The 24,033-nt window shown below is 40.7% G+C and overlaps 1 protein-coding gene across 2 annotated transcripts in view; it reads right to left on the reverse strand.

Moving 5' to 3' along the window:
• Positions 1 to 3,690: 3,690 nt before the first annotated feature.
• LOC101848881 overlaps positions 3,691 to 24,033 on the reverse strand; it is a 31,664-nt gene continuing 11,321 nt past the window's right edge. Inside the window, exons 9-19 of one of the 2 annotated variants that reach the window (XM_005096935.3) lie at positions 22,411 to 22,535; positions 20,870 to 21,010; positions 16,607 to 16,698; positions 15,585 to 15,665; positions 14,480 to 14,612; positions 13,516 to 13,646; positions 12,552 to 12,658; positions 11,261 to 11,363; positions 10,824 to 10,966; positions 6,491 to 6,671; positions 3,691 to 4,990 (exon numbers count right to left, since the gene is read on the reverse strand). In XM_005096935.3, the coding sequence (XP_005096992.1) occupies positions 4,865 to 4,990; positions 6,491 to 6,671; positions 10,824 to 10,966; positions 11,261 to 11,363; positions 12,552 to 12,658; positions 13,516 to 13,646; positions 14,480 to 14,612; positions 15,585 to 15,665; positions 16,607 to 16,698; positions 20,870 to 21,010; positions 22,411 to 22,535 (1,363 nt within the window). In that variant the 3' untranslated portion in view covers positions 3,691 to 4,864. Of the gene's footprint in view, positions 4,991 to 6,490; positions 6,672 to 10,823; positions 10,967 to 11,260; positions 11,364 to 12,551; positions 12,659 to 13,515; positions 13,647 to 14,479; positions 14,613 to 15,584; positions 15,666 to 16,606; positions 16,699 to 20,869; positions 21,011 to 22,410; positions 22,569 to 24,033 lie in introns of both variants that reach the window. The other variant, XM_013081711.2, reaches the window with a different exon arrangement.

The following is a 24,033-nucleotide window of genomic DNA, read 5'->3' on the forward strand; positions in this document are numbered from 1 at the left end:
GAGTGCTTGTCAACATGTCGTGTAATGTTGTCTCGAGAAAAAATACACACCCAGCGACTCATAACTAGCAACGTCGTGCCTGACGCAATGTCATGTCGTGCATAAGGAGATATAGTCTTAGTGAAGTCACATGTGTGTACATTGACAAAGTGTGGTGTGTAATTGAAGTCAAAGGCATGTGTGTTGTTTATGTGTGTTGTTTAAGTGTAAGCGTGGTGTGTAAGTGAAGTCAAAGGCGCGTGTGTTATATAAGTGTATTGTGTGAGTGGAGTCCCATGCATGTGTGTTGTCTGAATGTGTTGTGTAAGTGACATTGCAGTTACATGCGTTGTGGAAGTGTGATGTGGAAGTGGACGTCACAGGTGTGCTATGTGTGTAAGTGAAGCGGGAATGTCCATTAACTTTCATTAAAGCTAAATATTTAGCTCAACACCAGATATGGAATAAGCTCGGCACAAAAAATTTAATGTCTTCAAAATTCACCTCGCATCATACATGGCAATAAGCTTCCAATACTATCACAAGGCAGTACATACAAATGTTGAACTCAAACTCTCCCTCTGTCCGTCCATCCATCCATCCATCCTTCCCTCTCTCCCTCTCTCTCAAATGAAAACAATAGAACGGAAAGAGGTATTTAAGCTTTACAATGGCATACAAAGCACTACGTTCCTACAATCTAAAAAATGAATATGTTTGAATCTAATGCTTGTAACTCCCTTCACAGGGCATGATAGTACACTCTGAATGTGCGTCCAAAAAAATCAAATTTTTGCAGCAGCTTCCTTTTCCTTAGTTTTGTTTCGTTTTTAGTAGAGGTTTTATGGCGCTAGCAACTGCATAAGGTCATATGAGCGCCAAGGGGTGGATGTCAACAAAGAAGTCCTTACAGGGAATCAGACTCACTCTGCTCACCTCTCTAGCTTCAGCAGCACAAAGTCTGCTTCGACTATCAAGGCACCCTGGAAATAGCGGGTCACAAGAGTGTGACAAACATACAAAAGAAGTAGAGGAAAATGATAATAGTAAGGATTAGGGAAGAAAAAGCAGCAGTTCCCTGTTGTAGTTCAGGCACAGTTATGAGCATGACATTGTTAGATCAGCCCATTGACAATTCTACTGTGCACTAGAACGAGAAATGTCCCCCCTTTGGGAATGGCCAAAAGACACTTCAGTCAGTGGCACCGCCCCGGGGGGTATTCGTTTTCCCAATTGCAGATTTTTATGCAATTTCAAATTGAAAAAACATAAAAATCAGCACTTTTTCATGACAGCACAGAACAATACACAATACTGAGGGATCTAATAAAATAGAAATTCTGCCAAAAACAGGCACTGTGCGCAAAACTTTTGTAATTAATAATGCCCATAGAACACAGTACAACAAATATTTACGATAAATATTTAAGTCACTTTGAAATATTTCCTTTATTCTTTATACAATTATATCACCTTTAAAGTCCATAAAAAAATATCCCTTAATTTTCATGAAAGTAAAACTGGCTGAATATATCAAGAGAATAAAATGAATCTTTTTTAAAAACTACATAAAACTGACGTGGAGTAAAAAGACAATAAAGATAAAACTGGATCTCTTCAGCCTGCTCTTTCATAATTTCAAGTTCCTTCAAAATAATTCTTCCGAAGCCAAAACCGAATCTTGAAAACCAAAAGTCAAAAGTGCCATTACCACTGTTTTGTGAAAAGTAAAACTGAAAATTGTAGCCGCCTGGCATTTCTAATATACTTACCACTTCACCTTTCCTTTTCGTATTTTATGCTAGACGTGTGAGTGAGAGTTGTAAAAAGAAATATATAACGTTATTTAATCATACTGTTGTTTCATCTCCTCAATTTTTGGCAATTTTGGCAGTTGGGACAATTTAGTTTCAAAGGGTCACAGATTTCTAAATTCATAGATCGGTCTTGGTGTCAGAATAAAACAAAATGAGGGCACAGGTAAGGCAGCTTTGACTGACATGCACACAATCAGTTGTCACTGAACCCTTGAAAATTACCTTCTGTTAGTCTATTTTCTTAAAAGTAACAAGCTCAGCCAACAAATCATCGCTCTAAAAACAGAGCTAAAAATATAAATAATTTTTACATAATGTTTCCTCTTGTATTTCACATTCCGATAAAAATAATGTTTCTCTACGACTTACATGCATCTAAATATATATATGTTAAATAAATAACAGCACATAAAACGAGACTTTGTAATTTGAGAAGGAAGAGAGAAATACAGCTGAACTGTAGTTCTCTTCAAGTCGTCTCTGCATGGGTCATAATTTGCCACAAACAAGCAACAGCTTTGGTTTAAGTAAGGAGGTGCACATCAACATGATAACAGTCATTTGTGAAGTGTGCTTACAAAACGAGTTACATTTCGGATTTTAACAGTACGGAAATTGATTCATCAACTTTATAGGTGGAGTTCGTACAATTTGTAAGTATGGAATAATAAAAGTACACAGTAGACTTGACGAAAACGGCATCAATTTTAAAAAACTATCCATCCGACCCCAGTGTCGATTTTCACCTGATACCTCCATTCTTGGATTGCGAGAAGTAACTCGTTTTTTCAGCACGCCTCACATTTAGTACAGGGAAAAAGTAAGACACACAGAAAAAAATACAGCAGTCTCCGCCTAAGATCCCACCGCTTATGGCCCCGTTTCGCCTAAGATCCCGCTTTTTAAAAAAAAACCCAGAATTTCTACTATGTAAAAGTCACCCCTAAGATCCCGCACAGAAGGAGCTACATTCGGCTAAGATCCCACTTTTCAGGTCATAATTTAGTTTATTTATTTAAGAAAAGAATAAGAAACATAAGCGCTCTCAGCTGATCAACCAAATAGTGAAAATGTGCGATCATTGTACGGTCCGTTGCTTCATGGATCATTCACTTCCATGAAAGCGGTCACACCTGTGTTGTAAATGTCGATAAGCAGTTACAATGTTTGCCCCAGATAGGATCGCACTAAGGTGTGAACTCATCGATGCCTTGCTTTCCCCGATCACCTGAGCCATCCGCCTGATCTTACATCACACACTAGGTGTGGAGGGTCTACAAGCAAGCATCAGACTGCATTCCATCAAACTGTGAACTCGAAGACGCTAACGTTTTCCCGACCATCGCTCTCGTCTTTCAGTTTTGCGCTTTAACTTCCTTGACAGACTGGCGCCTATACTCGAGGACAGTTTGATCGCCTTTGAGTAATGGGGTCATCTGTTGGCAGTGAACCTGCCTTTAATCTTTTTAAAATTTGGTCGGTGTGGTCACAACACGATTTATAAAGCATCATAATATTGGCGGGGAACTCCGCTAGAGAGAGAAAACAATACATTTTTGGTGGGGGGCATTGCTTGAAGTCAACTGGTTCCCAATACCAACTGGTTCCCAATCCCACCGGACACAGTACTTTTTTAAAACCCCACCCCCCGCCCCCAAACAAATAAAAAACAAAGGAAAAACTGACTTCTGAAAAGAACTTTTAGTGCCCAGGAGTCACGTCAGTTCATTTTAACGTAAGGGAAGATCATATTCAGATTATGGGCCTGACTATGAGTTGTTGAGGATTCATCCCCCTGGCCATTCGGCTAAGATCCCGGTTCGCCTGAGATCCCGCATTTTCCTTGCTCCCGAGCACCGGGATCTTAGGCGGAGACTACTGTAACAGAAAAACATTTTTTTTTAAAAGAAGCACATATCAGTGGCACCCTCCAATCACCCATGAGGATAATACTGTAACACTGGAAAAGAGTACAAGAAGCAGACCACATCAGATCCCCGCTCTTCAGTTTAATATAAGTTCTACAGCGTGCGCAACTGCATAAGGTCATATTTCTCATTTCTCTCTCCTTCTATTTGGGAGCAGAGAAGTATGTAAGGGGTCACTTAGTGTTTGAGAAAATCAAGACAACAGAGAGAAGAGATATCAAAATAAAAAGACAACGCAGCAAAATGCAAGCATCCCTTAAACAATTCCTCCCCTCCCCACCCACTAGTACTGTTTTAAAATTCTGTCATTACTCTGTGTATTGCAGTATGCCCCAGGACACACAACGAAATCTAACACATTAAAAATGAAATTCCTCATATGGAATGGACAACTAGACTAGGGTCTTAGGAATAAAAGGCAAGACAGTAAAAATGTTCACATGTAGTTGCACAGTGGGTACGCAATAAAATGGCCATATTCAACACAGAACAAGTGTGATCATACAAATACTGAAAAGTACTGTACGAAAAAAAGCATGCAAACCCATCAGGAGATAATCTCACCTACAAACCACAGACAGTAAAATGGAAATGAGTAATATTACGAATGTGAGTGAGCGTGTAAATCTTTCTTTTCTTTTCATCTTGTTCCCCATAAAACAGTCAAAGCCGACTGAGTATATCAGCTATGATTAAACAGTTATACTAATAATGTATTCATCAAAAAATTGTATAAAAGCACAGCTCATGTCATAGACTAAAGTGACATTACAGAAATCAGAATAAGAAAAACGAGAGTATCTATTTCGAAGAGGTAAAAGAAAATGAGAAAATTAAGAACACAAAGAACAATGATAGAAGAAAACAAAAATGAGACAAATAACAATCAGAAACATAATACAGAAATATGGAGAGCAAGAAAGACACAGAGAAAAAGGGAATGACAGATAGAGGGGGGAGCATGAGAAAAAGAATAAGAGACAAAGAGCTGAAGAAATAGAAAGAGGGGAGGCGCGCAGAGATGATTGCAGGGGGTTATGAGATGCCAGAGTAAGAGAGAGCATTTTCATGAACAAATAATGAAGCCCTATCAAATCCGATATAAAATTCAGTACCACTACAGCAGAAACAGGAGGCTGGCTACGCTGTGTCGATACGGATGAGACGGAGCTTAAAGTGGTCTGCCAGTACGCAGGCTGCTTCATTTGAGCCCCCGCAGTAGCGAGACGAGGAAAAGACGGTGAGAAGTTTGCCCTGTTGCTGAACCTGACAGAGAAAGGAAATCACAAAAGAATAATCAGTCTGTAAAGCAACATTTGCCGAATAAATACAGGTGAAAAAAACCCTAAACAATTTCAATACATTTTTTTTGGCGGGGGGAGGAGGGTGGGGTGTACTTGTGTGAATAGGAGAAGTACATCGACAATATAACGGTCATTTAGTGCTTGGAAAAAAACTATGGCTTACAGACAAAAATATTAAACAGAAAATATAGAAGAAAGACAAACCAGTACCACCCTCTAACCATCCTCATGACAAATCAGTTTGAGAATCAAAATTTAGTAGAAAAAAGGCTGATAAAAAGTCAGCAGCTTTTTAAAATGGTAGCGTCAATTGCCACCGAGTGACGCGGTGGCAATTGACAAAAATTGACTTTTCAACGCGCAGATTTTCCAGCCCCGGCAACAATCCGAAGATAGACAGAAGGAATGAGTGAATGACAGAAAGGAGGAAGTTGGCACAAAAGGTTTGCCAGATTTTGATCCATCTGCAGGTAAAAAATGTACTGCCGACCAACACGCAATGAATGCATGGGACTGGGACATAGCGGTATAATGTCCGATTGCAGGAAATGCGCAATTTGGCAGGTTTCTAAGGTTAACTTGTTGCCGAGAGAATTACCGTAAATATCCATACCTTATACAAGATGATACGAAGGCGAGTACGGAATTTCAGCAGTCCTGCACTGTCGCAGTTTTTTTTACGGAGGGAGTAGATAATGATGGAGGGACAAGTACAGAACTGGCAGAAAGTACGGATTTCCGGAAAAATACGGAAGAGTGGAAGCACTGTAAACACCTCAACAAGCCACCGAATCTGTGTGACTCAACTGCCCAGGAGCCATTGGGCTGCAAAACTGGCACTTGGGCGGTTGAATCACTTGGAAATTGGGGACCGGTGAGATGTAGGCGATGGATTTACTGAAGGACTGAAACACTTTGCAGACTCGGGATTTTAACATTAGGAGTAGTAAAGGTTGTACTACATAAAGGAGTCAAAAAGAGATTTTCAAAAATTTTGTCACTTAGGCAGTTGAATCATGTAGCTAGCGATTAGACCTCATCCCAATCTTCACATAGAAAAGGTCCCATGGCAATAGAACAGCAATGTAAGCAAAGACTATATAATTTAGGTGTATGGGTTCCATGCCTTTATCAACTGTATTAGGTTATTTAGGAGGTGGAACCTTCGAATTTAACATCCGTTTCCAATAGGAACGGACCATATCTAAACTTGGGTTAAATTTTGAATCTCAATTCACAATGGTTCAAGAGCAACCACACAGCTTAAAGAGCAAAAATTCAATTTGTAAGCCTTACTCTCTGCAGCAAATAAGCCTGCGAAGATTAATTTAAATCTGCAGACAAACAAGAATTTTTAATCTGCGGATAGACAAATATTTTGATTGTAAGATAACCCCCCCACTCCATCTCTTTTTTGCCTCCTCATCAAATTAACAAAAATAATGCATAAATAGACACAGACCTTGAACCCTGCCTCCTGCACTTCGTGTGCTCTGATGACGTGAGACAAGCCGTTCCGCTCCAAGAAGGCACACAGAGCTTCACAGCTGAAGAAGTGGGCGGTGCCTCGGCGAGAGTTGAAGGTGAACCCGTGGTTGTCCTTCAGCTCCTCAATGGTGGCATCTGTCAGGTTGTCTGAACTGCTGCTTGGGGGTAAAAAAGTTTCATTTTAGTTAAAGAGTTTTACGCTACTTGCAACATTAAAAGGACATAAAAGTGCAGAATAAGGACGATAGATGTTTGATAGGAAAGAAGGAGCAAACTACATCACAGCACCCGCCAACCACCATTGGAAAAAAGTTTGTTTTAAAAAACAAAGAAGCATGTCAATACGATAAGTCGTTTAGCACAGGGAAAAGTCAGATAGACAGTTTGAGTGAGGAGAAGCACATTGACACAATAACTGTTGGATTGAGCATTGAAAAGGACAACACAATTACCTTTATTTAGTGCAGGGGAACATTCCATTTTAAAGAAAGAGAAACATATCCAGAAAAACCATAATTTAGTGCAGGGAAAGGTTTTCATTTCAATTTGAGTAAAAATGTAGAAGGTAAGAGTAGGTACCAGAAACTAAATTTTTAAAGAAGCTGTACGCCAAATTTATCCGTTCCATATAAAAGGCCTACATCTCCGGAGAATTCCGGTACCATTCTTTAACGTCTCAGTCAATTTTCAAGAAAATGGCAGCTGTTTAAAATTTGATCAAATTTGTTAAAGTCACTCACTTGCTGCAACAGATGATAAAAGAGTACCAAGAGCACCAAACATTTCCACATTAACAAGTACAATCACTATAAAATGGATATTTTTTTTGAGACTGTAAGATCATTACAAATCAGCATTTTATCACCTCAAACATGATGATCTGTCGTTATTTCGACAAAAACACCGAACACTGAACTGGCCGGTGCCGCACCAGCCCCCGCGGCCAGCGAGTTGGCTCTATACTGTAGTGTATCGAGTGCTCCCCACGTGGGGGTCACACACTTTCCGAGTTTCGCGGAACGATTGAGGCAAAATAATTCCACACTGATGACTATATTCTAATAGAAAATGAACTGACCTTTCTATTGGTACCTTTTTTTGAGCCGGTATTTTATATATTTTGGGTAAAAAATTATCTTTGAAAACTTTGACAGTATTTTTAAACGCCAAAGGCCAAAAATATACCACGGGAGAGCCCGTCCACAGCTCTACAGTTCTGCGCCAATGAAAAGGCGGTATTTAATCATCAATCTTTCTGCGAAGCATTGGAATGCACGCATGTCAATTTTTAAACAGGCCGATCCCGCATTCCGACCGTGAGGGGCTTCGCTTTCTACGGCGATTCTCCGGCTCCTAATAATTGGACACACAAACAACTTACACCATTGAAACGAGGAAAAGCTGAACTTTTACAAAGTGTACAGCATTTGGTATTTTATAGTGAAAGAGCAAAGAAACAGCCATCTGAATTACCCCGACGTCACCGATACCACATGCTCGCAAGTGCCCACAAGGCCGTTTTTACGCTACCTAGTAAGAGATGAATGGGTAAGACCTAACAGAAGACGGTCAAAAGACAGAAACCTAGCTTGGAATCAAAACAACTTAGGCAGGCAGAATAGCAAGAAGCAGAGTGTTTTATTATAGAAAGGTCAGAGAAGCAATATCAAAGCTAATGAGAAGAAAAAAAAGAAGCACACCTACATGATAACGCTCTTTTGTTTAGTTTTATTAAGAGTTTTACGGCACCTGCCTACAAAATAAGGCACATAAGAGCTGAAGATTAGAGACATTACAAGAGAGTAACAAACACAGAAATGAGGGGAGACAAGAACAATAGATGTTTGATAGGAAAGAAGGAGCAAACCAAACCAGAGCACTCACCAACCACCAAGCGCTTTCTTTATCTAAGTAAAGAGAGAAGCCCAAAGGCACAATAATGGTTATTTAGGGCAGGAAAAGAGTAAAAAAAACAACAACATGTGTCTGGCAAATCAGTAAACATCAAGGCTGAGAACTATATTGGGTTTGTTTTTTAAAGAAAAAACGTACCCATCACAAAGATTAGAGTGACTTTGGTTCTAACATACAAGAGCTTAGCAGATGAAACGCATTTACTTGAGATAAACGAATATTTCGAGACTGGATTAGATACAGAAAATGGGACAGGTATCTTTTTAAAAACAGTTCTTCAAAGCCAGTTCTCTCATCACTGGTCCTGAAGGGGCCACTGCCAGGATATGAGTAACTCTTTAGCAGTCACTTAGGAGTTAACTCATAGCGGTCCATCATCATCATGACATTCCATACAATTCCTCTTTTTCTTGAAGCCTCACAATCTGCACCATGTTGGCACATATATACAAAATCCACAAATATCGGCACTAAAATCAGGACACGGTAGAGATGGGGCGAGCGGACGGACAGGTTCGTTACTCGTGGACTCAGTCAGAGCGAACGGGTAACGGACGGCCATGAGAGCGAACTGCGAACCTCAAGTCAATTCGTTTTTTGGGTCCGCTCCACAATTTGACTCTCTCAGCGAGCGGACTGCGGACCTCAAGCCTCAAGTCAGTTCGTTTTTTGGGTCCGCTCCACAATTTTATTCACTTGGAGGGTAGGCAAACGGACGAACTCCAGCAGACGAGATACTCGGCGCGTGGGGCACACTGTGTACGTTCCAATTATCGCAAAGGCCGGGGGGGGGGTTCCCGCCATGAACGCCTAGCTGCAATGTGAGGCAGGAGGGTGATTTTTTAAATTTAAAAAAAATGTTTTTGGGTGGGAGGGGGGTTGTAAGTTGTATGCAATGGAAGGAGTCGCTCCCGTCCGTCCGTCCGTCTGCTCGAATGCATGGAGTCTCTCCCTCCACCCGTCCGCCCGCTCGCTAAATAGACCTGCATGTGAGCCTCAACCAGATTGTCTGAAAATTTTGCGCAACCCCCCCCCCCAAAAGCCTTTGTGGGTGTCATAAAGAAGAACATCCAAGTAACGAGCGACCACCCCAACAAACACAATAAAGAAGAGACCTAGATCTAACCCTAACCCCAAAAAGAACCTGCAACGGGCCTCATGTAAAAAGGCCAAATCAAGTCCTAAATTTAAAAAAATTAAATTTAAAAAACCACACTCCAAAACAAACAAGGAGCATATAGATCTATATCTAGATCTAGATTCTAGATCTATATATGGCTTACATCTACATTGCTATAGGGTTTGATACAATAACACAATAGAATTGGAATATAATATGAATCCTTCATATAGATCTATATCTAGATCTAGAAATCTAGTAATCTAAATAAATCTAGATCTAGATATTGTAGAACAAGCGAATAGGAATAGGCCTTGAACTAGAAATCCGCATCCGATTCCGAACAGAGGGACTCAGCTGAGTCTAGATCTTTACTAAATAAATAAACAATTCACGCACCTGATGAAATGCTTATTTTTACCAATATAAAGATTACAGCACAACCTATGATAGGGTTTGACACAATAGAATTGGAATATGAATCCTCCATTGAGGTCTATAATGATCTATATAAATCTAGATCTAGATCTAGATCTAGATTCTATTAGAACAAGAGAGTCGGACTTGAATGAATCCACACGATCTGAACAATTGAATTAGTCAACAAACGAAATTCAAAATGGCCGCTCGAGCACGAAACTGAAAGTAGATAATTTAAGTTGTCATCCTTTTTCGTATTCGCATTTCTACTTAGGTTCCGACAATTATGTCGGAAACGCCGACGTCGGCAGTCGGCGGTGCGCGCGTCGGCGGTCGGCACGAAAACGAAAGTGCCGACGAAGCCGACGGGAGAAAAAGGGGGACGCTGGCAGTTGGCCAAGCCTCGCACTACGCACATTGACTGATAGTGATACAGGCGGGCCTAGCGATAGCATCGGCCGGTTCGCGGGTCGGGTCGCGATTGTCGGATTTCAGACGATTGTCAGCAAACATGCAGGTCTAGCTAAATGAACTGTTGTCTCTGTCCGATGTGTAGCGAGTAGCGAACTACTCTTCACAAACGGACAGTTCGTTACCCGTCCACTCGTTTTCGGGTAGTGCCAACGAGTAGTTCGTAAAACCAGATTCCCACATCACCCGGTACTCAATTTTTAAAAAACAGTTTCTAGAACAACCATCGCCAAAGCTGCTATAATGCTTTATTCAGCAGCTCGGCATTTTTTGTTCCATTCTTCATACACATTTTTATTACACATGACTTCTACCAGTTTGGTAATGGCAAATTATTTTGGGCGAAGCCATGTCCGAATACACACTGATCCGATGGACTCACCTCAATGGGTCACTCCACAAAAGCTCCCACGCTAGGGGACTTTCTACTTCTGGGTCGGCTAAGGGGGAGGGGATCTTGTTGATGGCCTCAATGTAGCCACCCTCATTGTCCGGGCCGGGAATACCTCCGTGGACGCAAAAAACCTGGGAGAAATGCAAACATACACAAAAAAAGCTTATAGAAATGCAAAGATGTATCAGAAAACCTGGCAGAAAAAAAGTATATAACAGAAAACCTCGCAGAAATGAAAATATAAGTCGGAAAACCTTGCAGACATGAAAACATGTTCCAGTGAACTTTGCAGAAATAGAAACATGTTAGAAAAGCTGACAGAAAGGCAACATGGGTCAGAAACAGCAGTCAAGAAACTTGGCAGAAATGCAAACTTGAGTAAGAAAAGTAACAGATACCCTCATAATCCCACAAAAGACACCGACCTTGTCATCAACAGTGGCTGCAATCGGCATCACATCGAAGCACTCGTTGACCGCATCCCAGATCTGATTACCAATGCTGTCCCCAAATTTCTCCAAACATTCTCTGTGAATATTTCACATCATTAAGTTTACATAGAATCTGAACAAAGAGAAGCACATTGACACAGTAACCATCATTAAGTACTGGAGAAAAATCAAGACAGACAGACATTTGGTTGCTTTTAAGCACAAGGGGGTTATCCCGAAAAATGCTGTTTTGAGAAAATTGAAGGTAAAGTTTTTGCCCCTTGTTCAGTTTCTTTAAAAGACCAGGAGAGTTTTCTCTATAACCAAACAAATATACACACCAATGAAACAAAACTTCTCCAATAGGTAGGGCAATGCCCACTTTTGGTGTAGGTCCAGATTTCTGGAAACCCCCAATATCTGGGCTAGCCCGCTTGTCCTTAGAAGCGACCATTTGTTCGGTTGAGTAAAGAGAAGCATATCGACACAATATAGTGCTGGAGGAAAGGCAAGACAGACAAGAAGAGACAAGAAAAAGAAAGTAAAGAAGAAGGACCTACCAGTGGCGACATCCGACCAACCATACATAAAATGAATATTCATTTTTTAAATCTCACATGCATTTATCTCCCTTCAAAATACAAGTAAATGGCTTATCTCAGCATTCCCTGTCTATATAAGTAGTAATATGGCAAAATGCGTCGCTCGCTGCACTCAGCAGTATTGCGATACGAGATATCGGGCAAAAACCCCAATTTAATCAAAACTTTCTGTCTCTCCCACTCTTAGTGACAATAACTTTGAAGCCAAAGCAGCAGACTAAAATTGTTTTGTCACTACACATACCATGTCATTGCAATTACATATACAAAGACATTCACTTTTCTTTTTATATGCCTTTATACCCTAATGTGTAGACACAGGTAAAAGACAGTTGCTGGGTTTTAATAAGGAATTCAACTCCAGTAGAAGAACACCCTTGAGATTGACTATCCACATTTTATGCTGCATTGACACAATTTAAATAAAATAAGAGGCAGGTAGCGTCAGCCGGGCCAACCCACATTTCAAGAGATACTGTTGTCCAAAAAACAGAAGCCACATTAAAAACTGTGTCTTGCAAACACTACTTGGCCCGGCCCCTAAGTGATTCAAATCACATGTCAATGGGAGCATAATACATTTTAATTTAATCAATCAACTTTCTATTAATTGTCTCCTAAATGATCTAAGTTGAGTTAATGAGGGCTTAAAACATTCATTTATCAATCAACTTTGTACTTACGATTTAAAGTGGAACATTTCTTGAACACTTCGAAGTTCGTGGTTCCCTCGCAGCAGAAAAAATTTATTTGGCGCTAAAAGCTTCTGAGCAAACAGGTAAGATATGACCTGAAAACACAAATGTGAGAAGGACTTTGTTTTGACTTCAGTTTTGTTTCCGTAAAGAGAAGCACACCAACAACAGTTTGTTACTGCTGGGAAACAGCAAGACAGACAGACAAAATCAATGGAGGAAAAGTAAAGAAGGACACCAGTCACTGTGATGCCATTTACCCACCCATACAAATGAAAAAAACCAAAAACAACTTCAACAACAAATGAAAGTTAGAGAAACGGTGATATTATTTTGTGCAGCATTACATGAGTAAGGCAAAGTTGTTTTAGTAGAGATTTTACGGCGCTCGCAACTGCATAAGGTCATATGAGCACCAGAAGATTAGAGGTGTTACAAGAGAGTAACAAACATAAAAAAGAAGGAGGGAAGATAAGGACGATAGATGTTTGATAGGAAAGAAGAAGCAAACAACTCCAGAGCACCCGCCAACCACCCACTGAGTAAGGCAAAGTTGAGGTTCACAGCAAGGAAATTTAGTTTGTTTAATCAAGATAATAAATGATAAACAGCAATTGTATGCAAGCTCTATGCACTTTACAATCTACATTATTACACCAGCAGACCCAAGAACACCCAGAAACATTCTTGGCTTCAACAGAAGCATAAAGTGCAAGCAGCCAACTAAGAGCTCAAACCTTAACAAACTTAAATAAATCATTCATTGGCTATAGTAGGGTGCCCATTCCCACCTGAGTAAAGTGAAGACAATTAGTGTAAAGTGCCTTTCCCAGGGACACAATGATGGGCCCCTGACAGGATTCAAACCCACAACCTTACGTTTGAGACTAGAGCCTAACCACAGAACCATTGATGCCACACAAAATCAAATGCATTCTGAACACAAAGGTACCTCCACACCGTAGTCCCCTCGGTCCACGTAGTCGCCCAGGAAGAGGAAGGAAGCAGGAGTCAGCAGGGGTCCCATTCGCCACAAGGCCTTCTCAAAAGACACAAGGTCACAGTAGTTGCCGTGAATATCCCCTGAAATAGAATTTTGTTTCAACTAAGGTGCAGCTTAAAAAAAAAAAAAAAGCACACAGGAGATATCGGTTCATGGAGTACCTAGCAGGTACTCATACTAAGTCCATATGTAAATTTTGTGGATAGTTGCAATACTATGAAATTCCATATAAGACGTAGCCAAGACCTTAATAAATAGACAAAAGCAGAGCGGACATTGTTTACCAATGAGGAAATGTTTTTGTAAGTTTCGTGACTTAGACAAGGGGGATTATACATTATTTTTACCATGAATTCAACAGACTAGTACACAGGGGCTCTCGTGGTGTGGAAGTTACGGTGTTCACCTCTCAATCAAAAGGTTCTGGGTTCGAAACCTGACAGCAACAGAAAATTGTCTTCTCTAAAATTTCCTCCTTTCACCTCCTTTCTTGCTGTCTAACCATGTTCTGTCATCTGCTTTCATCTCCACTTTCTGCGCCTCCCCCACTCCCCTTTGCCCGCTCCTCAGGGCTCTCGACTCTTTCTGCAGCTTTTCTACTACTACTTCTTGGCTCCTTCTTACTGCTGTCTTTCAGCCACACCCCTGATCTCATGGTAGGTATGACATAACACGTAGCCTTCTCGGATAAGGGCAAAAAATCTTACGAGGTCTCGTGTGCAAGTGGCATACATTTAAAGAACCCTTAGCGGTCCTAAAATCGATATGAGTAGGCTTCAGCTGCCATCCAGGCAAAATTTAAAATTTCTTACCACCTGAAAATGTTTAATGTGTCCCACCCGCTCATATGATCTTATCCAGTTGTGAGCACCATAAAACACTTACCAAAACAACAATAGGCTAGTACACTTACCCAGAATGTAGGTCGGCGACCTCAGTTTCAGCAGACGTGGTTCTGTGGCCAGATGTTCCTTGACTTGACGACAAACAATCAGTAGACACTTGGCTAAGGCATTGCGGTCCACCTCGCCCCAGTCAAAGGCAGGCTGCAATCAAGTATTGTCACTGAAATTTTTGTACGTGTTTTATGCCCTGATTGACACAATTTGGATCATTTTAGAGGCAAACCACTACAACCCTGCCTCACAGGAAGTCGGAGGGTGCTCTGGTGTGGTTTGCTCCTTTCTTCCTGTCAAGCATCTATAATCCTGATCTATCCTCCTTCTTTTTTTTTGTGTCTCTTATTCCCTTGTAACACCTCTAATCTTCGGCACTTATATGACCTTATTGTGGTGCAGGTGCTGCGCTACTCTTACTAAAACTATAAACTAAACACAACCCTGCCTTATAGGGCCAACACGGGCTAACTGTAGACAAATAGAAACATTTGTTAAAAAACACTTCATCTCAGTCAAAGACAGGATGACATAGTAATTAACATGATTTCGATCATTGAGGAGGCAGGCTGCTTTAAAACTTTCTATCAAGGCTGAGAGGGGGAATAGCCTACAGTATCCCAGTACACATGGAGACACTCCTTGAAAAATGTATCAATGTCAAAGAGAAATTGGAAAATTATAATTGTAATTGTATGAGTTTTACACCTAAATCAACACAATCTAGACCATGAACAAGGCAGGTGACGTTAAACCTGACAATGTGTTTCTCTTCACTGCAACTAGATTTTAAAAATAGTCTTTGTGTAGCCATTTCTCTCCTTTACGTCAGACTTTATGGAAAATATGTTACCCTCCCATTGACAAAATTTAGATCATAGAGGAGGCAGGCTACTTCTCCCCCCCCCCCCCCCCCCCACATACAACGTCCTAGGGGACAGGCGAAGATTCATTTTACGAGTCCAAAAAAAACAAAACAAAACCCTTCCCACTTGGGAATCAAGCTCACGTCTTCAGCATGTGATGGCAAAGCACCTATTCACGGCACCACAGACTCTGGTGACCAAGTTCATGAAACTTTTTTAAAAATAAAAATTTCAAGACACAAACTGTATAACTCACCTTCGGGTTGGCTCCATTATCTCCCTTTGTGGGCCTCTCAAAGTAGCGCAGTCCTGTCAACATCTCATTAGGATGGGATCTCTGGAGAAGGGACATTAATAATAATAATGATAAATAAATAGTATTTGTATAGCGCACCCCCCACTCAACAGCAAGCTCTATGCACTTAACACCATATCATTACCCCAGAAGACCATAGAACACTCAGAAACATTCTCAGCTTCCCAGGAAGCATACAGTGAAAGCAGCTGATTAAGCGCTCAAACACTAAAAAACAGATAAAATCTTTCGCTGTGTACAGCTGGGTACCCATTCTGACCTGGGGAAGTGAGGAAAATTTGTGTAAAGTGCCTTTTTTAAGGACACAACGTCGGCCTCTGATGGAATTTGAACCCACGACCTTACGGATGCGAGTCCAAGAGCCTCACCACTAGGCCACCAACATTCACACAATAATTACATTATCCCTCTATCGTGAAGGAGTGGGATGAGGTAATACATTAGATTCACTAATTTCCTATAGAAAGATATTCAAAGCCAACTCTAAAATAAAAAGAGAGAGATAATGTGCCAGAGAGAGAGAGAGAGAGAGAGAGAGAGAGAGAGAGAGAGAGAGAGAGAGAGCAGAGTGTGTGTCTGTGTGTGTGAGTGAGAGAGAGAGAGAGAAAAAGAGAGAGTGAGAGAAAGAGAGAGAAAAAAAGAGAGTGAGAGAGAAAGAGTGAGAAAATAAGAAAGAGAGAGTGTGTGTGTGTGTGTGTGTGTGTGTGTGTGTGTGATGAGTGTGTGATGTGTGTATATGAGTGTCTGTGTGTGCCCAGTGCACGTGCGTGTGCATGCTATTTTACATGTCTGTATGTCTGTGTTTATGTGAGGTATTGCCGAGTGCAGCGAATACAAATTTTTTTATGACATGGTAGGGTGCCACAGAGTTACACATTTTGTCACTTAAGTCACTCAAGTTTCAGATACAACGTCAATGTCTTTCAGAAGAGGATTAACATCAAAGCAAATTTTCACTCCACCTGATTGAAGGCATCAATGGACGACAGTCTCTGGAATCTGGACACATCTCCATCCAGGTGATTGTTGGCACTGCCGCTGACTGCTGCTGTCCCTGCACACATAGCAACGACGATAATATTTTAACAATAATCATCATCATCATCATCATAAATAGCATTTGTAAAGCACAAATCCCCACTCAACAGCACGCTCTAGGCACTTTACAATTATATACAACCTATAGTATTACCTCCAGCAGACCTACTAGCGTTCTGGAACAATCTCAACTTCCTGGGAAACATACACTGAAAGCTGCCATCTTTTATAAAACACTAACACAATACCCCTAAAATGTGCATTGTCCTTGTGATAAGACAGGCTAACCTACATAATGTGATAATATCATTTTCTTAAATTTGATGAACTGATAGTAAATTATAATTATCCATTTCATATGCTCAGTCAAAGACAGGTCTGAATTTTAACTAGAAATACGCCTAAAACATTAGAAATGAAGCCGGCTGCAAGGTTGCTGCGTGATGAAACCAAATAAGTTTTTCGATTCTTCCTAAAAATCTATTCAGCAAGGGTTATCCAGTCTTGTAAGAAAAGGTAACATTTTATTGTCTCAGTGGGACATTATTCTGTCGAAAGGCAACAATAAGTTCACTCAACTCATGGAAAAAGTGTATTTTGTTCAGTCAACAACACTTGTTGATGCCCTGTTATAGTTTTAGTTAAGAGTTTTATGCAGGGTGGCCGACAACCCGCTTCTTAATTTTCTGGGGGGGGGGGTAGGTACATTATATCCAGTCAACAGCATGTCAGCGCAGCACTGGGATACTGTGTGACTTACGTATTTCAGTCTGTTCTTATTTATATTTTCGCCTCATCATATTCGCCAATATAAACTACCGTATTATATAAAAATTAATTATGTTTTGAGCCTGAAAACCAGAATATCGACTGTCAAGAACCAGCATGGGTGTCAAGATTTATATAATAAAAGTGAAAAACAAAAATTATAGTTCAAACTAGAAAAAGAGTAATAACTTGAAGTGCTCAAGTAGACCTATTCAGTGTGAGAAGTGCAAAAACTGTGGGAGGGCAAGATGCAGTGACACTGACAATCTTCAAATCTTGAACAGAAAACTAAAATATAGATGTACAATACAGGTAATTTACTATCACAAGAGAAAGAGAGAGAACGAGAGACTGAAAGAAAAAGAGAGAGAGAGAGAGAGAGAAGAAAAAAGTATGCACTTGATGAGGTCACTCCTCTTTTTTTTTTTAAAACCAAAGACAATGAACCAACATACTATCACCCATCCAATGAAACGCGAATCTTTTGGTTAAAAACCACGGCTTAAAAGGTATTAGTATGACGGATCCCGATTCCACACAAGGCCGGCACCAATGAGTGCTTTGCAGAAAGCTCTGGTAATAATTAAAATTCTAAATACTAAAATTTGCTTCAAAGTTCAGTTTTTGTCATCCTGTGTTGCCTTCAACCCCACCCCTCCTCTGACTGTATCTTTTTAAAAAACCAATAATACCCCCTTTCCGAAGCCCCATACTTCGTTGCACTCAGACTTTAAATGAACTTTGGGGACCCCAACGATCATCGGAACTCACAATGTGATGTGAACGCACAGGTTCACTGACTGGTCATGATGGCGAGCCCGACAAGACGCTTGAATGACTTTCTTTTTTTTTCCGCAAGTGACAGCACAGGACAAATATTGATTTATTTTCATAGCGACACAACGTTTGTAATGCACAACCTGCGTGTTACAAATGTTGCGTTAATCAGACTGCTACCAGCAAAATTTTGGGTGGTAACGAAAGCGAAAGCAGATCGAGCTTCCGTATCACATATACACTTTCGCTTGCGCCACAGGCGCCTGTCCGCGTGAACCGTACACTCAGACCGGGAAAAGCCGAATAAATATCACAATCGCGACCGGCAAAAATGAACCCAAGGACGTTATCCGATTTGGTTTTCAAATGTTTGAGAACTTTTATGTTATTTTCCAGGGTCTTTCGTGGGGCAATTTACAGATTTCCTCAAATTCCCAGGGTATTCCCAGGGCCTGGCAGTCACCCCGTTTACGGCACTTGCAACACAATAAGGTCATTTAAGTGCCGAAGATTAGAGGTGTTACAAGAGAATTACAAACAAAAAAAGAATGAGAGATAAGGACGATAGACTTTTTTAATAGGGAAAGAAGGAGCAAACCACACCTGAACATCCGCCACCCAACCACTATGTGCTGTTGTTTTTTTGGTGGGTTTTTTTTTTGTTCTTTGTTGTTTTGTTTTGTGTGTGGGGGGGGGGGGGGGGGGGGGGGGACTTAACAAAAAAGAAGTAAAACTTCGATATTCAGTTCAAACAGATTTTTTAAATCTGAAATTTTAAAAATGCAGGCAACAATATGTAACAATGAAAACTGGAAAATTTGAGGGATTTTTAAATTTGTTTATGATGGCTTGAAATGTGCTGCAACATTGCCTGTCATCTGTTACTGATCCGACATACGGGTCTGCTATATCCTTAAACAGCTTATGAAGAGGGAGGGGGAATTCCCTATCCATGCAAGCATAAAACAAAACGTGTTCAGAAACGGAGAAAATTAAGATTCAGGTATCGCCAACCCACTTGCAAATTAATTGCTTGCTTTCTACCTATGGCCCATTTTTTTTTTTGGGTGGAAAACACTGTAGTTTAATGTGAAGCCCACATCATACACATCATGGGTCTCAACTAAGAATTCTAAAAAAGTAGGAACTTTCCGGGTGATCGCCACAGAAGCCCATTTTCGCGAAACACGCATTATTATTATACTGTTGAACCCTAGAATGCTGAAATAAAAACCATCAATTTATCAAAGCAAGGTTATTTCACACCAATCTGAGGGCTTAGGAGATAATTTCAAGTAAGAGTCAAGTATCAAATATTTACAATCTTGATTACGTACAGAAAGTGGTGGCGCCTGGGGTCTTGTGCGACTTATTCACATTTTCCCTTCATCATATTTGCCTGTATATATAAACTATATAAAAATGAATCTTGTTTTGAGCCTAGAATCAGAATAACGACTGTCATGATTTATATCATATATATATATAGGCCTATATAATAAACGTGAAAGACAAAAATTAATGCTCAAACTCAAAGGCGAGAGGAATAGCCCAAGTAGATCTATTCAGTGTGAGAGGTGTAAGAACTGTGGGAGGGCAAGATGCAGTGATACTGAAAATCTGCGAATCTTGAGCAGAAAGCTAAAATATAGAGATCTAATTTACTGTCACCAATCCAATGAAACGAAAACACTTAGGCCCCTAAGTTCCATAACAAGCTTACAAGTTATGAAGGTTCCCGATTTCACACAAGGCCTGCACCAACGCACAATTTACTTTGCAGAGAGCTGAATTAGTAATCAAAATTCTATACATAACACACATAGATCTATTTCCAGTTTCAGTTTTTTTGTCCTCTGGTATTGCATCCAGCCCTCCCCCTATCCCTGAGTGCATCTTTTTTAAAAATCAATAATCTCCCCCCATTCCGGAGTCCTGTACTTCGCAGCGCCCAGAACACCCACAGGTTTATTGACCGGTCACAATGGCGAGCCCGAGAAGACGCTTGTATAACTTTCTTTCTTTTCTTTTTTTATTTTTCCCCCCACAAGTGACAGCACAGTGACAAATATTGATTTATTTTCATGGCGACACAATGTTTGTACTGCCGAACCTGCATGTTACAATAAATGTTGCGTTATCAGACTATTGCAGACAAATTTCTGGGTGGTAACGAAAGCGAAAGTAGATCTTGATTTTCCAGTCAAGCATTGGTGACACAATTCCGCTTGCTGCCAAAGCCGCCAGCTCGCATGAAACGTACTCTCAGAGCCGAATCAATATCACATTCACGACCGCCAGAAATGAACTTAAAGACGTTATTGGAATTGGTTTTCAGATATTCCAGATCTTTTATGTATTTTCCCGGGGCTCTGCGATTTTTTTTTAAATTCCCGGGGCCTGGCAGTCACCCTGCTCCCAACAACTCTCTTTCTGATTGGCCCGCTGTCACGGTTGCGGAGTATAGAGGACGAAACGGCGGTAGCGGAAATCCGCTAAATAGCAGACTATTGAGACCCATGCACATACAACTTGAAAACACACACACAAACACACATATAATGTCACTCGCACACACAAAAAACACATTTACACACATACGATCACACACACATGCGCTCACCCACAGTCACTCTTCCCACCTTGAAGGTCCCACAGAGCCATGACCTCCGCAAGAGTCCCTGTACGTTTGACCCGCACGGTGTGAGTCGCCAGGTCGTATTTTGCCATTTTCACTGAGGTGGATGACGGGGCTCGCCCTTCTGGCTGCTTGAAGATTGAATCTGGCAAAGATGTATAGTATAGCTTTAATAAGAGTATTATGGCACTTGCAATACAATTAGGTCATATAGGTGTCAAAGATTAAACAAAAGTTTTAGTAAAGTTTTACGGCGCTCGCAACTGTGTAAGGTTTATTTTTTTAGTATGAGTTTTACTGCACTTGCAACACAATAGGGTCATATAAGTGCCAAAGATTAGAGTTGTTTGTAGAGGTTTTATTTTACGGCGCTCGCAACTGCATAAGGTCATATGAGCACCAGAAGATAAGAGGTGTTACAAGAGAGTAACAAACATAAAAAAGAAGAAGGGGAGATCAGGACGATAGATGTTTGATAGGATCGAAAGAAGGAGCAAACCACACCAGAGCACCCGCCAACCGCCCGATTAGAGTATTTACAAGAGAGTAACAAACACAAAAAAGAAGGATGGGAGATAAAGATGATAGATATTTGATAGGAAAGAAGAAACCAACCACACCAGAGCATCCACCAAGCCCCCACATTGTATAAGGTCATTTGAGAGCCAAGGGGTGGATGTCAACAAAGAAGTCCTTACAGGGAATCAGGCTTACTCTGCTCACCTCTCTAGCTTCAACAACACAAAGTCTGCTTCGACTATCACTGTACCCAAGAAATAGCAGTTCACAAGGAAGTGACAAACATACAAAAGAAGTAGAGGGAAAACGACGATAGTAAGGATTAGGAAAGAAAAAGCAGTTTCCTGTTGCAGTTCAGGCATAGTTATGAGCATGACATTGATGAATCAGCCCATTTACAATTCTACTGTGCATAAGAACAAGCTGATGTCCCCCCTTTGGGAATGGCCTGAAGACACTTCAGTCGGTAGCACCGGTAACATACACAATTTAAAGGAGAGATGGGAATATAGATGTTTGATAGGAAAGAAGGAGATAATCACACCAGAGTACCCACCAACCATCCGCAGACATCTAATATTTGTTAGTTGGAGTTAAGAAAAGCACATTAACACAATAACTGTCTTTAAAGTGCAGGAAAAGAAAAACGGACAGAGAGAAACAATAGAGGGACCAGTCACTTGCTGACAAAGACCAGGAAAAGACACTTAAGTTCTGATTTACTACTCATACCTAAAACTTTACAACCGTAACTCTCACATAAACTAAGAAGCCCCAGTTTAAAACTCAGAAAAAAGAGAGACAACACTACTGAAGAGAGTTAGAAAGGAAGAAAGAGAGAGGTAGAGGATGTGGGAAAAAGAAAGAAAAAAGAGAGCAAGTGATAGGGACAGAGAATATGAACGAGAGAGAAAGAAAAGAATGGAGAACAGATGGAATGATAGCGAAAGAGTAAAAATCTCAACCAAATAAAAAAGCAATGGACAAATCACCATAGCAAAAAGTGAAATAACTGTAGTGTCTGACCTAATTTATCAGTTTGCTTCTCTTTCGGCTTCTTCGAGTCCATCAGTTTTGGCCGTGACCTTTTTGTGGGAGGTTCCTCTCGATTGTCGCTATCGCTGTCACTGTAGGGGCTTCCTTCCCGTGCTCTACAGAGGGACAAATTGGAAACACCCTGGTCTCTACAATGTTAGCAGGGTGAAGAGGAGAACATGAACATCGATCGAGTCACAAAAAAAAATTTGCGAAAACGACTCGTGCAGTGCTCATGCCTCATGCTTCACGGTGAACAAGAAAAAAAAATGTGCGTGCAACCTACTGCACGAGGATAAAAACCAGAGCACTTCCTTGTCTGAGTCGGACTTGCATTCTTATGGTTATAGTATAGGTTCAAAGCTTGATCAACTGAGATGGTTTATCCTTGTGCAAAAACAAAATTTTAGAAACCAAATCCTAGCCTCCTGAGCTTCCGGATTCAGATAGAGAGTGCTTCATCATGAAAAACTCAGTAAATCAGCACAGAAGATGATCAAAACACGTGTGAAAGGGCACAAATACGTTTAGAATGTCGACATAAACAAGTGTTTTGATTGATTGAAAATTACTGCCTTTTTCTGCCTGATGATTCAGCGCTCTTTCGTCAAACAGGTGTAGCAGTGCTGAAGATTTTTGTTGCAGAAGCGTGCCACTGGTGTGCAGGTGCTTCAAGCTCAAAGGTGAACATTGAATATCAACTCAATTGGTTAAGGGACTGCATTGAACATCCCACCACTATCCATGATGAACTTAAGGCATAATGAAAGTACTTAACTAGGAGTGTGTGAGCAGGTCAGGGCTGCCCACCCACTAGCATACGATTTAGTAATCAACGTATAGAAAATTAGTAATCTTGCTTTAATAATCGTAATATGTCCATGGATACTCTTCTTCTCTAAGGTGTCAAAGACAGAGGTTGTAGTCGAGCATAAATGTAACATGAACAAACGTGTGATGAAAAAAGAGCTCTTGCTGGACTCGTCATTGTTGAGGGGGGGGGGGGTTTTTTGGGGGGGGGGGGGCGCGAATAATTGCTGCTAGCAAAAACAACAGAAACTTTTAGAGCTACAGAATACGCCACAAGCCTTCGATCCTGGTTGTGCATCACAACACACCACACCACACACCCACCGTAGGTAACTGTTTCAAGTTTTAATACAATATATCCATTAACAAAAAAAAAATAATTTAAAAATTCCGTCATTGGCCTAGGCTACCACCCACAGCATAAAAGTGCAAGAATTCTGTAACACCTTGTCAGCCTAATGTTTGCCTTGCTCCTGACTTTGGCACTTCTAAAGTCTCAGGTTTTTCTAAGGGCAAAGTAGCACTGAGCTCATAGCACTCAATATAAAGAGGGTGTTTAAGTTAGACAGCTATGCGTGACGAAGTGATGTAGATTATCCGGGTCTGATAGTTTTCTAACTTATACACCGGAAAGGTTGGCAGTGGGTTGAGCTTGGAAAAATTTAAACATAATCAGAATTAGGGGAATTACAATCGTATTTTCGTAAAATTGAATAAAAGTCGTAACGATTCCGCCAAATTCCTAATGATGGGCAGCTCTGGCAGGTGCTGATGTGTCTTGCTTTCATTGCTGTCTTCATGAGT

This window comes from Aplysia californica, unplaced genomic scaffold (genome assembly GCF_000002075.1).
Source record: "Aplysia californica isolate F4 #8 unplaced genomic scaffold, AplCal3.0 scaffold00142, whole genome shotgun sequence".
In the NCBI taxonomy this organism is placed as follows: domain Eukaryota; kingdom Metazoa; phylum Mollusca; class Gastropoda; order Aplysiida; family Aplysiidae; genus Aplysia; species Aplysia californica.